This window comes from Gadus macrocephalus, chromosome 10 (genome assembly GCF_031168955.1).
Source record: "Gadus macrocephalus chromosome 10, ASM3116895v1".
NCBI lineage: Eukaryota > Metazoa > Chordata > Actinopteri > Gadiformes > Gadidae > Gadus > Gadus macrocephalus.
This window is the reverse complement of record NC_082391.1, coordinates 22,232,005-22,247,739: the sequence shown is the minus strand read 5'-3', so window position 1 is coordinate 22,247,739 and position 15,735 is coordinate 22,232,005. Positions and strand designations below refer to the sequence as shown.

Below are 15,735 nucleotides of genomic sequence, written 5' to 3'. Positions count from 1 at the left end.
TTGTCCAACTTTGAGGTGATAGACAATTGTAAATAAAAATATTAACACTGAAATATGCAGAGATCGACGGAAAGAGGGGAATATTGTCAATGGAGCCTTCCAACATTAGTGTGTAGAACACTCCGCTTATTTCTCCTTGACGACTGAGAGACCGAAGCTTGTCTCGGGATGGCTTGTAATAAATCTGGGAACACCAGATCCGAGAGCACCACTGTTGAAAACACAAAGTTGTTTTGCTGTGGTAAAAATGACAACATACTTTATGGGTCTGGATGAAATGATTGTGCCTCGTTCCTCGCGGCCTTTACCTAGGGACGCTTTATTGGCAGAACCAGATTTCTGTCGTTCGGGGCATCGTAGTAGAAACAGAATGACACGCGGCTGGGAATAACCACAGAGGTGTTCAATCAGACCTTTTATGAATTGGATTTTGCGGATACACCGAAGTCAGATAAGTTATGCAAGATACCAGTGTTGAGATTCAAGATCAGGCATCATGAGGCGATGACGATCATACTAATAAACGGATACAGGCTAAATTGGTATTCTGCCCCTTTGAACTTCAACAAGGACATTGGGTTTACAATGTCATACTTCACATAAAAAAAAGTGACAGATCCTGATTTGGCTTGGGCAGAGCAGCATGCAGAATCACAGTGTGAATACAGAAAATCAATTAGGGATGATTCACTGAGACTGGCAGCGATTCCACCCTCACGAAGGGAAGAGTTGATACTGTTTCCCATCACCATAAAGTATCGATGGCAGACATCGCTGGCACCTCCGTGCCTGCCCGGGGCTTTGCTCAAACATCGTTCATCAGTGCAATGTTGACTCCTCATCACAATGTCCAATTCTGGTGAGGCTCTTTTTCTAATCGCTGTAGCTATGCAAAACTATTCTGCTCCCCACTCTGAGCCAGATGGGAGCTCATGCCCGTGCTGGATCTGACAACCAATGATTGGGGCATCTCACTCAACAATCGTTGAGTGAGATGCTTTTAGTGAGAGGCTTTGCTCTGTCGGCACTGCGTCAACGGTGTACCTGGCACATCTCAACTTCTTTGAATTTTTACTCAACGTTTACAAGGTTGTGGCTGTCTAAATAAGTGGAAGATCGCTTCTGAACAATTAGGTTGTTAAATGTACAACAACAAGGATTTAACTTGACTAGTATGAAGAAATATGCGATTAAGAAAAGAATGAATCAAGATAATTATCACATTACAAATTAGTTGTGGACAGTTTTGCAAGGATTAAGGAAGGGAAACTGGTGATGCTCTACTATCAGACCGTATTTGGATGATAAAGGACAAATATTTAACAAAATCACACGCAATTAATTTGGAGCCTTATATTAGCCTCCCTTAAAGTGTCTTGAAGAACGTAAAGTGTGCATGAATAAGGAGGCAATAAGGGTGCAATGCCCCATCAAGGTGAGAGAGAATGTGCATAGAGGGAAACAGCCGTGAGTCCATTACTATAACTCTGTACTGCCAGTGGTGCAGAGCTACAAGCAACCCAAATGTTTTAAATCGAGAAGGACTAGAGCAGCAGAAAGGCAATACTTGGGACGGTAGAAAGACCCCAGCAACACCATACATCTTGACTATGCATGCATGAAGAGAAACTTGAGTGTCAGCGAATCACATCCATCTCTGTGATAAAAAAATAAGACTCCAGAGGAAATTGGCCCGGTCTCAGCCGTACCGTGGAGACAGCGCGTAATGAAAAGTTAGGAGCCCAGCTCAATGTTGCTTGAGCAGTTCTCGGGCATCTGAGAGCTAACAGATGCAATATGGAAGTCACAACCGGGATCTTGTTGAGTCAAAGTGCAATAGCTACGATTTTACGTATGGCACTCGGAATCCAGAGAGCCAGATAATATATACCAGGTCGGACCTCTACGCTGGGAGAAAACCTAGATATAAATCTTCTTTTGGCATACGAAACCACATCAAGCATCTCTACGCCAATACCAACTGTGCAGGAGATTCTAGATGGTAACAACTGTTACATTTTTATCGCAAGAATTGCAGGAAGGCACAGGTTGGATTTTTGCTGTAGCTGAACTGACTGGAAGTCTGCCTATCAGATGATTATACCACAGCACACGCAAAGAAATAATGTCAGACAGTCAAATCACTACTTCAATAAACCCAGTGTGCTACAGGTAGGATACAGCTAGCACGTCCTGTGGTTTGCTTGTTCCCTTAGTTGAGATTTAAAAAATCCCTTAAGAAATAAAAGTACTGAATGCTAAAGATATGAATCATGAGGAACTTGGGGAGATTCATGCTAAATTAACGAACAAACAAACAAATCAATGAACATTACACCCAAATAATAGCAGGCTAGTTGTTTACGTGGAAAGAAAAATACAAATAAACCAGATACAGTCTGACGCATCTACATTAAGAATCAGAAGCACCTGTCGAAAATAAAAAATAGACTAAGTCGATAGTAACAAAATTAGCCACGGAGCAAGAGGAAAATAAAACAAAAATGACAGCTGAGCAGAAGGTAAAAGCCAAACGGAAGCAGTGTAGTCTCCGGGCGATGCCATCTGTAGGTAGATCTGCGAACGATGCATGCCTCACACCTGTGTGGGACTGCGTGAGAGACAGGGAACCCACCACCACAATGGCCCTGTAACCACCTGCACTGCCAGACAGGTGCAGCCCTGCCAATTAAACGATTAGACCAACGCCGGCATCGGGGAGGAAATGAGTCAGAGCTGCAGTACCCCACAGTGAGCCCACGCTGACAAAGGAACAGGAACTTGTGTACAGATACTGACCTTTTGGTTAACTGAAACAAAGCTGCCAAATGAGCCAGGGTATCGTTTAGTAATTAAACTGAAGATGCTTCATCAAAGTCCTATTTTGTGAAAGTCTTTCAATAATTTGCATTTGATTAAATCGATCAAATATGATTTTGTAATCATTAAAATGCGCAAATTTAACAATGCCGCATTACGTTCCTAAAGCCACCAGCCCTAAGATAAATGTTGAAATAACGTTGCACACATATCTGAATCACAACATCCTGCTAACACACCAATGCGTCATTCTCCTGAATGCGTTGCTACAGGCTTTCAGACCAAGATTCTGAACAGATGCAAAAGTCTTTGGCTATGAAACGCAACGCGACTATGTTCCTAAAGAACCACATGCACGTCCACAAACAGGTCTGTAGCGTGGGGCAATCAACCATCAGCGAGATCAGCCTCCGTCATCAGGTTCTGTTCTTCTACCGTGCCTCTCGTTGACTGCTCACCTGACAGTTGGAACACATTAATTTATTAAATGAAAGTAGTGATTAATCCCAGGCGCGACACAGTGTTCAAAAGAATGTCATCTGAACGATCTACCGCATTGTTCTGAACCGTCTCCAGCTCACCACCAAGACAGGGCACAAAGGTTGCATTACCATAGCTGAGTCAGACGCAGGAGCTGGCATTCCCTTTGTGTTGTGATCCATGACAATTAGGTGTATTCATAATAATTAGGAGGAGCCTTATTGGCGCGTTTAAGCCTTCCTTCCCCGTGAGGGCGAGGAGGGGGGGAGGGGGTGGCGGTCTCCCTCCAGCGAACAGCAGGCTCATCCCAGGGTGCTCATCCCTAGCGCTGTCGTCTCCGACCAGACCTGGCATTCTGCAGGGTGTTGTGCACCTCGACGGAGTATTTGCTCCTTCGCTGGGTGGTCAAAGGTTCAGTTATTTGAAAACACCCAGAGGGCAGTCCTGGCCTCCTTTGCATCCCCATGGCACCCACTGGCCTTTCTGAGTGGAAAGGCTAGCTCGACTCCCCACAGCTAAGTGAGTCCTGACTTCCACACGCTGCCATCAATCATCCGGAAGGACCACATTTTGAATCAGGTTCAGTGGCGGTCATTTATAACAGAGTATAATTATATGTGGAGCAACACTAGAATGTTACTAACAGATTCAACGTTATTTTGCATTGCACTGGTTCTTTGCATTGCACTGGTTCTGGTTCTTTTTTTTTTTACAGAACAGACAAAAATAAATAGAAATAATTAACAATACCTATGTTTTTACTGTTTTAACCATCTATTTATTCATGAAAAGGAGGGCACGATTGTTTGCTTGCTAGGGGGAAAACAACCTCCCCCAAAAGCACATTGGCTGTGAATTAATTCTACGTAATCCTGTTTACCAAATGGGGAAATATATAAACGTATCCAGTAGTATCTCTGGGGCCTGACGCACGCTCTGCCTGCCTGCCGCTGCCCTGCCAGTTTAGTGTGCACTCCGACCGCGTTAAGGACTCTGTGCGTGCCTTTCATCTCCCAAACACTCCTCCTGCCCCAAGCGTCGAGGCATGTTGAAGCGCCTCTCAGAGAGCGGACCGGTCCGGACTAATAACCCGGACTGTCGGAGGGCTCTCTCTCTCTCTCTCTCTCTCTCTCTCTCTCTCTCTCTCTCTCTCTCTCTCTCTCTCGGGGGCCGGTGAGAGACGGGCTCCCCAGGTCGACTCCTCCTTCAGGATCATTTGAAGCAGTATGGGGGCAGTAGGGGGCAGCAGTGGGCAGTAGTTGGCAGTACGGGGCAGTATGGGGGCAGTAGGGGGCAGTAGAGGGCAGTAGAGGGCAGTACGGGGCAGTAGTGGGCAGTACGGGGCAGTAGGGGGGCAGTAGTGGGCAGTAGGGGGCAGTAGTGGGCAGTAGGGGGGCAGTAGTGGGCAGTAGGGGGCAGTAGTGGGCAGTAGGGGGCAGTAGGGGGCAGTAGGGGGCAGTAGGGGGCAGTAGTGGGCAGTAGTGGGCAGTAGGGGGCAGTAGTGGGCAGTAGGGGGCAGTAGGGGCAGTAGGGGGCAGTAGGGGGCAGTAGGGGGCAGTAGTGGGCAGTAGGGGGCAGTAGGGGGGCAGTAGGGGGCAGTAGTGGGCAGTAGGGGGCAGTAGGGGGCAGTAGTGGGCAGTAGGGGACAGTAGGGGGCAGTAGGGGGCAGTAGGGGGCAGTAGGGGGCAGTAGGGGGCAGTACGGGGCAGTAGGGGGCAGTAGTGGGCAGTAGGGCGGTGGTGGTGGGCAGTAGGGGGCAGTAGTGGGCAGTAGGGGGCAGTAGGGGGCAGTAGGGGGCAGTAGGGGGCAGTAATGGGCAGTAGTGGGCAGTAGGGGGCAGTAGGGGGCAGTAGGGGGCAGTAGGGGGCAGTACGGGGCAGTACGGGGCAGTAGGGGGCAGTAGGGGGCAGTAGGGCGGTGGTGGTGGCTGGAGCGTGTCCGGCCTGCTTGGCCCTTCCTTGGATGAGAGCCATGTGCTCATTGAGGTGTCAGAAGAATGGCTGGCTCTCTGATGTGGGGAGGCGGACTTCCTATCTATTAGAGCCTAATGGACAGAGCGGTGTGGGATGACAGATGTGCTCCCAGTGACTCTGAGCCTGGACTCATTTTGTCCGCCGCACCATTGGCTATGCTTGCTTAACAGGCTGCGCCACAAGCTATTCTTGTTGAACCATGCCCATCGCTCCGTGCGGAACAGGCCCTACGAGGTACGTCGGGCCAATTAGTAACAGGCGGGATCCAACGGACCAACTTTCTGCGATTAAAGTGGATGACATCTTGCGGAACTTGAGTTCAGAGACTAAGTTTGTGGGGAAACAGATGAAAGAACAAACAAAAACAAACCGGGAACAATTCCCGGAACAAGTACACAACACGAGATGAAGCGACCGCGGGGATTGGCGCGTACACAAGAGGCTTTTTGATGGAGGAGAACGCGCATGTCCCTCCAACCCGCCTGATGTGACGTTCTGCGTTCGAGAACCCCAACGCCCAACCTTCTACACGTCGGCAGGACCGTGCGGAGGCCCGCGTGTACGTCATTCGACGAGCCACGAAACTGGATTTAAAATAAGCTGAATAAGGATGCAATTAAAAAACACAATTAAAAGTAATACACTCCTGGGACCGGGAGAGCTTTGGCAGAGGTGTGGTGTTGGTGATGTGAAGAGGCTCTGTTAATCAGCCATCTTACTGGCACGCAGACCGCCGCGTTCGGTTACGAACACGAGACACTGGGTGCGGAGCAGGTGAGCTCGCTCTCCAGGAGATAAAATGATTTACAGTCAATGGAGGCGCTCCGCACGGACACACAATAACAACGTCTGATAGAGCTTTCAGGGAGGTTAAACAACGCTGACCCAGTAGACCATGGAAATGGACCACTGCACTGGTTCCATTGTTTTGGACCCGTCTTAAACACCTTACCCTTTCACCAACAAAAATGAACCCAATGAAAATGGATATAGATGATGGATGTGCATGTGATTTGGTGCGAACGTTGAATGGGTGTTCCAAATACTTCTCATGAGAAACATGGACTTGTGTTTCACCCCATGATGTTTGACACTCATCGTAGATTTCAGATTGGCATTCAAATTTGGAATTATTAAGGCACCTGTATTTGTAAACTGTTTCATGGCCCATGACAAACCATCCCAAAGGAGAAAAAGGACGCGGAACACAGGACCACAGCAGGTACACCTACGCCCCAGCTGGGGAGGCAGTGTGTGTGTGTGTGTGTGTGTGTGTGTGTGTGTGTGTGTGTGTGTGTGTGCGTGTGCGCGTGTGTGAGTGTGCGCGTGCGGAGGCCGGCTGCACTGACCTGACGGGGTTGCTGGTGAGAGAGACTCTGAGGGATTCCAGACAATTAAGCAGCTTATCCTCTGTGATGCCGGAGCGCAGCTCGTGGACGTACTCCTGGGACGACAGCGTGCTCTCGTGCTTGCTGTTCCTCAGACCGCCCTGTGAACCAAAGACAAGGAGAGCAACTGTCAGATTAATGAAGACCTACCATAGCAGCCCAACGGGGGAGTTCAATTCAACGCTCTGGCTTCCACCGTAACACACCAAGCCCGGAGTGGGAAATGTTTTCTGTAGTTTGCGGTGGATTAAAGTTGTGCCTCAAATCACGAAACCGTGCAAAATGGACCAGATGGATGAAATGGACTAGAAAGCACGAGTGAAGGAGTGCGCAAGAATCTTCTAATTATCACAAAAAAGGCTCGGGGAAAAGTGCCACTCCGATGACACACAAAGCCAACCTTGGTTATGGATGAATGGAGAAACAGAAAAGCGCGTACAGATGTGTGTGTGGTAAATGAGGCAGATTTGAGTAATGCATGCTTTCCATTAGGGCTGTTTGGGTGGTGACGGAGAGTTCCACCGGCTCTCTGGGAGCCGAGCGCGCAGACATCAGTTTACAGGGAGGTAACCTTAAGTAGCTCAGCATGAACTACAGTCAGTAGACAAGAGGGCGAAAACAAGAGAAAAGCAAGAGAAAGCAGCCTACCGAGGATGATTCGGACCTGGCTCAGGGTCCTGTTTGGTGAGCGAATCGTGCCGATAGGCACTTGAGTAGCTCATAAGCAAACCAATATATATACACCAGCAGGCACGTTCCTCATCGTGGTGCCTTGGATCAACATCACCATCAGCCCGTTTACTGTATAATTGTTTGCCTGAAATCTCCACCTTGTGTCTGCAGGGGGTCAAAGATATGGAACAAATGAGACATGGGGAGGAAACTACTTCTGACAAGGAAGGCCGCCATGTGAAATTGGCTTTGTGTTATTACATTTGGATTCGGCGCACAGCCTAGAAAGCCCAAGGTAGAGGAATATACATTTAGAAAATCTGCAGAAGTGCAAGCAGAAGCTAATTGAACGAGCTCGCCCCGGTGCGCGATCTGTTGCCATCATATATAACATGACCTGACCTAGTTCTTCCCCACAAGTTGGGGGCGGGCCACTTGGAAAAGTGAGTGCAGAAGATGAGTCAAAGAACAACAAACAAATGTAAATGTGAGTCACATCGGGAAATTAATCAGCATCTCCGTAGGGATCCGTCTGGGTACGCACCTCTCCTCCCCTCTGACAAGGTGAGATGATTCACAATGCTATACTTCATTTCCAGGTTCTCTGGTCTCTGTCCGCTCTGCAGACAGTAATGGCATTGAGGACTGCTGTGTGTGTGTGTGTGTGTGTGTGTGTGTGTGTGTGTGTGTGTGTGTGTGTGTGTGTGTGTGTGTGTGTGTGTGTGTGTGTGTGTGTGTGTGTGTGTGTGTGGACTCGATCATACCTGGCTCTATTCTCTCCTCCTAGCGTGGATGGCCAGGAGGAGAGCAGAGAGATATGAGAGGGGAGAGAATCATTTTCATTACCGTCTGTTCATCTCTCAAAGCTCCCTTTAATCTTCTCCAGCCCTGCTCCCTTTGAAACTGTCCCCTGCCCGCTATTTCTACCGGTTTGATAAACAGATACGAGGGCAGTGGCGTCTCACATGGAGACGGACACGATGAAGAGGAGAGCGAGGGAGGCAGAGCGAGGCCACAGGCAGACCCTGGGATTGGTCGGTAAGACCGACGGACATGAGAAAGAAACCTTTGCAAAGAAGTATTGGTCTTGAGTGAAGTCAAGAGGCTGTTCTCGTTTCTCTAAATGTATGTTCAAATGCTGAGAGAGACTTCAGATTTGGATTTTCCTGCTGTCTATAAAAAGAAAATCATTTTTAACACGCATGGCTCACAGCACCAATAATTAAACCAATACAAACTACAAACAGCAATTTACCACAAACAAAAAAAACTAAATTTATTGCACTAAGACCGGGTGTGGGTCAAGTACAGATCTACAGTGAACCTCATTATTTTGTTAGATATATATATATAGACACTTTTACACCATATATATATATATGGTGTAAAAGTGTCCTTGCTCTTGGTCAGGGATGCCTACAGCTAGACCGTCTCCAGATCCGGGCTAACTGCTCAGTTACCACGCATGCTAATCATAATGTAAAGCCATCCCATCAGGCTCTGCATGATGAATAATGGATTGACAGCGTGGCGTTATCACAGCCAGACCTATGAACAAACACGCCCGGCTCTGGAGGATTCCAATTGATCTTTGTTTTGCATGGCTGTGAGTGCCTATGTGTGCGTCTCAGGGGACTCTCTCATCGGGGCTGTTGACGTGCTCCAGGGAGACCCCCGACTACGTTTCAACTGCATCTCCTGGCCCCCTACCTAAAGATATGACCGCCCGTTGCATCACGTTGCATCAAGCTGGGCTGAGGGGATCCACTGCATGCCTAGGATGTTTTATTTAATTCCTTCTCCTCTCCTCTCGGCGTTCCCATCATGCGGAGAGCCGTGTCCAGCAGAACTCCAGTTCGAGTTTCACTTTGTGCGTTGACCTTTAGCTCTGGAAACCAAAGACGCTGACCAAATGCTCCCTGATGCTTCAGGGAGCATTTGGAGCATTTCCCCGCACACCACCCCACATGGCGGGCGGATCAGATAGGCGGATCAGCGTTTCACCACAGAGAAGGCAGCGGAGCGACCATCTGGAGAAGGCCGGGAGGCTGATGAGGGCTACTGGGAGGGAGTTTGTTCACATGATAGATTGCTCTTTGCTGTGTACTTTGGTTCTCTGCCTTTGTTTATTTCCAACTGCCGTTACATCATTGCTTCGGTCTTTCGGCGCACCATTCTCCGCTTGTTTTTCTCTGTGTCTGTTCATCTGTCTTTCTGTCTTTAATTGCTTTCCTTTTCTTTGACGTTTTCCTCCACGCAACTCAACTTTATTTACACAGCAACTTTGGTACGACCAAGCGGCCCAAATTGCTTCACAGAGCAGGATTATTCATCTCCCTAACGTTTCATTCGGTTTCCCCGTCTGAAGCACTTGAGCTGTGTTCCTCTGCGTCGCACATTCCTCCACAAGCATCACACGCTCTCCTGGTGCCCAGAGACGAGAACGACGCGAGGCTGCTGAGAGAAAGCCGGGCGCGCGCTCAGTGCAGCGTGTGAGCACCAGCGAGAAAGTACAGTGTGCTCCCACGGGGAGGGAAAAACAGTGGAGAGAGAGAGGTGGATAAAGGGTGGGTAACATATAGAGAGAGAGAGAGAGAGAGAGAGAGAGAGAGCTGGATAAAGGTTGGGTAATATACAGAGAGAGAGAGACCACAGAAAGAGTGAGAACGAGATACAAGAGAGATCACACACACACAGAGAGAGAGAGAGAGAGAGAGAGAGAGAGAGAGAGAGAGAGAGAGAGAGAGAGAGAGAGAGGTGGATAAAGGTTGGGTAACATACAGAGAGAGAGAGAGAGAGAGAAACCAGAGAGAGAGAGGTGGATAAAGGTTGGGTAATATAGAGAGAGATAGAGAGAGAGAGAGCTGGATAAAGGTTGGGTAATATACAGAGAGAGAGAGAGAGAGAGGTGGATGAAGGTTGGGTAATATAGAGAGAGAGAGAGAGAGAGAGAGAGGAAGGTAGCATGATGAACCATCTGGGGCCAGGGCGGCCAGGGCAGCCTCGGCAGTGGGACAGCAGCAGCCTATTGACCACTGCCCTGAGCCTCATCTCCAGCCGTTTATTGAATCCCCTATTTGTCGATAACTGTATTTTCAGCCAAAGAAAACAGTGCTGGGAGCAATTACTTCAGCGGGGTCTGTCAATTTCATTTTAGGGGGTTAGGGGGAGCACAGAGGCTATTTCAGGCCCTCGCCGCCTAACACTCTCTCACACTCCCTCCCGCTCTCTCTCACACTCCCTCCCGCTCTCTCTCACACTCCCTCTCGCTCTCTCTCACACTCTGCTTCTAACTCTCTCTCCCCCTCTTTCCCTCGCTCTCTCTCCCCCTCTTTCCCTCGCTCTCTCTCCCCATCCATCTCTCTCCATCTCCAAACACGGCGGAGAGCGAGAGAGAGCGGGGGAGAGAGCTGGAGAGAGCGGGGGGAGAGAGCGGGGGAGAGAGTGTGAGAGAGAGCGGGAGAGAGAGAGAGAGAGAGAGAGAGAGAGAGAGAGAAGGAGAGAGAGAACGGGAGAGAGAGAGCGGGAGAGAGAGAACGGGGGAGAGAGAGCGGGAGAGAGAGCGGGGGAGAGAGCGGGGGAGAGAGCGGGCGCAGTGTCTTCTACGGAGGACAGGGAGACGACGGCAGGCCGGCTGCACCTCCACACGTCATCTTCACCTGGGATGAGCCTGTAACAAGCTGGCAGGACTCGGCTCTCAGTGCCCAGTGCCGGGTGCGTTCAGGCGGACTGATGGATACATTATTCAGTGGCTTTGTCAGCTTACCAGGAAACCACATGGCGGCGGCGGCAGGTCTGGAAGGCTAGCAGCAAGGAGATAGCTGATTGCCCCTCACTTCTTTCACCCTCTCTCTCTCTCTCTCTCCCCCCCCTCCCTCTCTCTCTCTCTCTCTGTCCCCCTCTCCCTCTGTCTGTCTGTCTGTCTGTCTGTCTGTCTGCCTGCCTGCCTTGCTGTCTCTCTCTTTCTGTCTGCCTCTGTCCCTCTCTCTCATGCTGTCCCTCTCACTATTTCTCTCTCTCCGTCTCTCTCTCTCCGTCTCTCCGTCTCTCTCTCTCCGTCTCTCTCTCCGTCTCTCTCTCTCTCTCTCTCTCTCTCTCTCTCTCTCTCTCTCTCTCTCTCCCCCCGTCTCTCTCTCTCTCTCCACTCCTCAATGCAGGGGATGTACATACGTAGTAGTACTCTATGTGCTGCAAAATTACAGCCCAGTAAAACAAGCATTTAAGGAATCCTTCCCCGGGCCGACCCAGCAGAGCGGGAAGTGGATTGTTACACCCTCACACACACACACACACACACACACACACACACACACACACACACACACACACACACACACACACACACACACACACACACACACACACACACACACACACACACACACACACACACACACACACACACACAACCCCGTTCCCTGGATTGTAATAGAACATTGACCTAGCAGAATCCCATTTCCAATATGAGCTCTTCAAACAAACAAAAGCACATTTTTCCCTCAACACCGGGAGATAGGGAGAGGGGCTTTCCCTCCGCGTACCCAGTCGGTACGAACACAGAGTTTAATGGTCTCCATATCACTCTGAATGAATGCAAACACCCTGGCAGATTGCTTGTGGCACCGAAAGGCGTCCATCTTCCGTCTCTGTACCGGCGTGTATTTTTATTTACCCATGGTGCACCGCTGGCACCAAGGACAGATTTGATGCTGAAGAGATTGCCGCGCCACCATTAGCGCGCCGCAGAACTGTGCTCCCACGGGCCGGGCAAACACTCGGGCTACGTCGAGATGGGGGGGGGGATGGGGGGGGCAGCGCCACGGCAACAGATAACCGCTGTGGGGTTCGCCACCTCGGAGAGAAGACGTCCTGTGACGGCTACATGTCAAAATGGGTGCTAGCATTGTGTGTGTGTGTGCGTGTGCGTGTGTGTATGTGTGTGTGCAAAGGATGCTTTTTTGTCTAAATCATGGGGAGAAAGTTTGACACTTGCTATTCAACACTTGCTAATAACACTGATCTTGTTATTCCGTTTCCTTAAATTATCTATAAATAAAAAAAATAAAAACTTTCTCATAGTATATTGTGTTTATCGCCTGCGTCTTTTTTCAATAGTATCTATATTAAATACTATTATATCTACTTACATATGTCAGTACTAGATATAATAGTAATAATAATAATCATTACGATAGATCTTTGAGGTAATTAGTGAACTTTAGTGAACCTTATGACTTGCCATCCTACCAATTAAGAGGGGTGTGGTAACATTGTACCAGAAGACCTATTCCATGTTGACCAACCTGATATCTAGTCCCACCAAACGGATCAAAGATTAATATCTCAATGAAATATTAATTTTACTACACCGAGTCCACACAGACATCCGTTACCACGCCTCTGGATGAAGTCGCCAACACGACAACACTTTGTACGGAGGGAGATATGAAATGTGCTGAAAGCCCTGAGTGAGGTCATCAGAGCACAGGGGGAGCGACTTTAATGTGATCCCAACGTCGGCCCGCTGGTGTGGAGCGCAGCTAAAGGTCAGCGCGGCGGAGGTGGCGGCTGGACGGACAATGACTCTTCCTGCTGCCATCTTAAAGGACAGAGCCCTGCTGCTGGCCGATAAGACTTCTCCTCTGGGGGGGGGGGGGCGCCGGCAGCTCAGTGGGTGGGCGGGGGGGGACATGCGGCCGTGTGCTCTTTTTGTGTATTTGTCTCGTTTCACTTGCTTGCTTTCCTCTGTTGATATGTTTTTTTGTCCATTGAATTTATTCTCTCTCTCTCTCTCTCTCCCCCTCTCCCTCTCCCTCTCTCTCTCTCTCTCCCCTCTCCCTCTCTCTCTCTCTCTCTCTCTCTCCCCCCCTCTCTCTCCCCCCCTCTCTCTCTCTCTCCCTCTCTCTCTCTCTTATTCTTTTTAATAGGCAGTTGACATTTTTCTTCGTCTTGACCCCATGGGTGGTATGTAAGAAAAAAAGGAAGAAAAGGAGAATTTAACCCATGCAGACGGGTCAGAATGTCACCTGAATAGCTCGCTGTGACCGTAAAGTCACTGCCAGTGGGATCCCTCAGGGCGGAACCATATTAAGCCAGTTTATATAAACAATGTGTAACATTCATGAATTAAATTATGTTAATTAATAAAAGCCATTGAAACCAAGAAACCTGAATGTCTGTTATGCCCAAATATGTAGGGAATGGTAATATTAAAATATTCTGGCTGTGTAAAAGGAGGGTTAAATATACGTGGTTGTGTCTATGTGTGTGTGAGAGAGAGATGGCTTGTGCATGTGTGTGTGCATGTGGGTGTGTGTGTTTGTATGTTTGTGTGTGTGTTTGCGTGTATTTCCGTGTGTGTTCATGTGTGTGTGTGTGTATCTGTGTTTATATGTGTGTGTGTGTATCTGTGTTTATATGTGTGTGTGTGTGTATGTGTGTTCATGTGTGTGTGTATCTGTGTTCATGTGTGTGTGTTTGTGTGTGTCCATGTGTTTGTATGTTTGTGTGTGTCCGTGTGTATTTCCGTGTGTGTTCTTGTGTGTGTGTGTGTGTTCTTGTGTGTGTGTGTGTGTGTGTGTGTGTTCTTGTGTGTGTGTGTGTGTGTGTGTGTGTGTGTGTGTGTGTGTGTGTGTGTGTTCATGTGTGTGTATCTCTGTGTGTGTGTTCATGTGTGTGTGTTTGTGTGTGTTCATGTGTGTGTGTTTGTGTGTGTTCATGTGTGTGTGTTTGTGTGTGTGTGTGTTCATGTGTGTGTGTTCGTGTGTGTTCATGTGTGTGTGTGTGTGTGTGTGTGTGTGTGTGTGTGTGTGTGTGTGTGTGTGTGTGTGTGTGTGTTCATGTGTGTGTGTGTGTGTGTTTGCGTGTGTGTATCTGTGTGTGCGTGTGTGTGTTCATGTGTGTGTATCTGTGTGTGCGTGTCCGTGCGTGTGTGTGTGTGTGTGTGTGTTCATGTGTGTGCGTGTGTCCCTGGGGTTGTTCGGCGTGCCTCCAGTAACAGCAGGCAACAAAGAACCTGAGGAGATAACGGCATTAAAAGATTCCCTCCCTCCCGTTTGGTTCCAAAACAAATATGCTACATAATGCTGCGGAGGAGCGGAGCTCGGACACAGATGGCTCGGACGAGCTGGATACCAACATGATCATGTTACCAGGAGGAGGGAGCGAGGGGGGGGAGGGGGGGGACCACAGCAGCAGAGACTTCCCTGTTTGTGTTACATGTGTGTGTGTGTGTGTGTGTGTGTGTGTGTGTGTGTGTGTGTGTGTGTGTGTGTGTGTGTGTGTGTGTGTGTGTGTGTGTGTGCAAGACCGGGCGATTTGTGCGCATGCAAATGTCAGATGTACAATGTGTACTTTCTTTATTTACACACCAACTCTACCATGCTGTGGTGGTGAATTGATATTTAATGTATTCATAACCAGAATTTATAAAAGGTTTGTTTTTTATATTAGAGAGATCATGTTCATATAAATTGGTTTTAAATGTTCAAACAAATGCCCGAATCTTAAAAGCTGCCAACTCTGTATGTTCTTCTGAAGAGATGGAGGAATATAATATGCATCAGTGCTCAACAGTCAAGTTTTAGTCTTTTGTCTTCTTTGGTATTTTTCCAGCGGCGGATTCTATAGATTATACACTTGAAAAGCCAAACGTGTGGAAGGGCAGATGGCAGCCTTTGTCTTTGAAGTGTACTGTGTAAGTGAATGAATAACGAATGATTTAAAAATCAGAGTATTATCAGACCCGAAACGGAAATTTGAGCAGCTCGTAATTGCCAGGATTTTAACACAGATCTCCAGGTTGGAAATTCCAAATGACAAGCCAAACAAAAAGTAAAGTAATGTGGCAACTGCCTGAGGAAACACGCACACAGACACACACACATATACACACACACAGATGCATCTTTCCTTTTAATAAGATAAAAACATTCACCTGAAGGATTAAAAAAGGTGAAACATTGTCATCATGTTCACCACGACCAACAAATATCACATATTTTTCTGTTTGAGCACACACACAATTTCTCACCTCTACAATAATCTGATCAAAGCTCAGGTACAAAGTCACATGGAAGTGAAGCGGTTTGTTGGGACTCCACCTTGACCCTGGCAAGACTGCTAACAAAAAGCGCTGTTTACCTCCCTAAAGTGACAGACCCTCCCTCCACCGTCTCCATCTACGCTCTGACCCCAGCCAGCGAGGGCACGCCATGAAGGACACGCACAAGGACACGACCCTAAACACAAAGGCACCCACGCACCCACGCACACACACACGCTCACAAAACAATCGTGTGTGCACACAAACACAGCTTCATATTGCCACCACAGCACCAAAAGGAATTTCTCTTTTGCTTGCACTATAATGCTATTAAATCCCCTACAAAAGTTAATAAAAA

At 48.4% G+C, this 15,735-nt stretch overlaps 1 protein-coding gene across 5 annotated transcripts in view; it reads right to left on the bottom strand.

Moving 5' to 3' along the window:
• Nucleotides 1-5,189: 5,189 nt before the first annotated feature.
• Nucleotides 5,190-15,735, bottom strand: part of diaph2 (diaphanous-related formin 2) — a 154,885-nt gene continuing 144,339 nt past the window's right edge. For 3 of the 5 annotated variants that reach the window (XM_060063715.1, XM_060063714.1, XM_060063716.1), the window contains exon 7: nt 5,195-6,762. In XM_060063715.1, the coding sequence (XP_059919698.1) occupies nt 6,502-6,762 (261 nt within the window). In that variant the 3' untranslated portion in view covers nt 5,195-6,501. Of the gene's footprint in view, nt 6,763-15,735 lie in introns of all 5 variants that reach the window. The other 2 variants (XM_060063717.1, XM_060063718.1) reach the window with 2 other exon arrangements.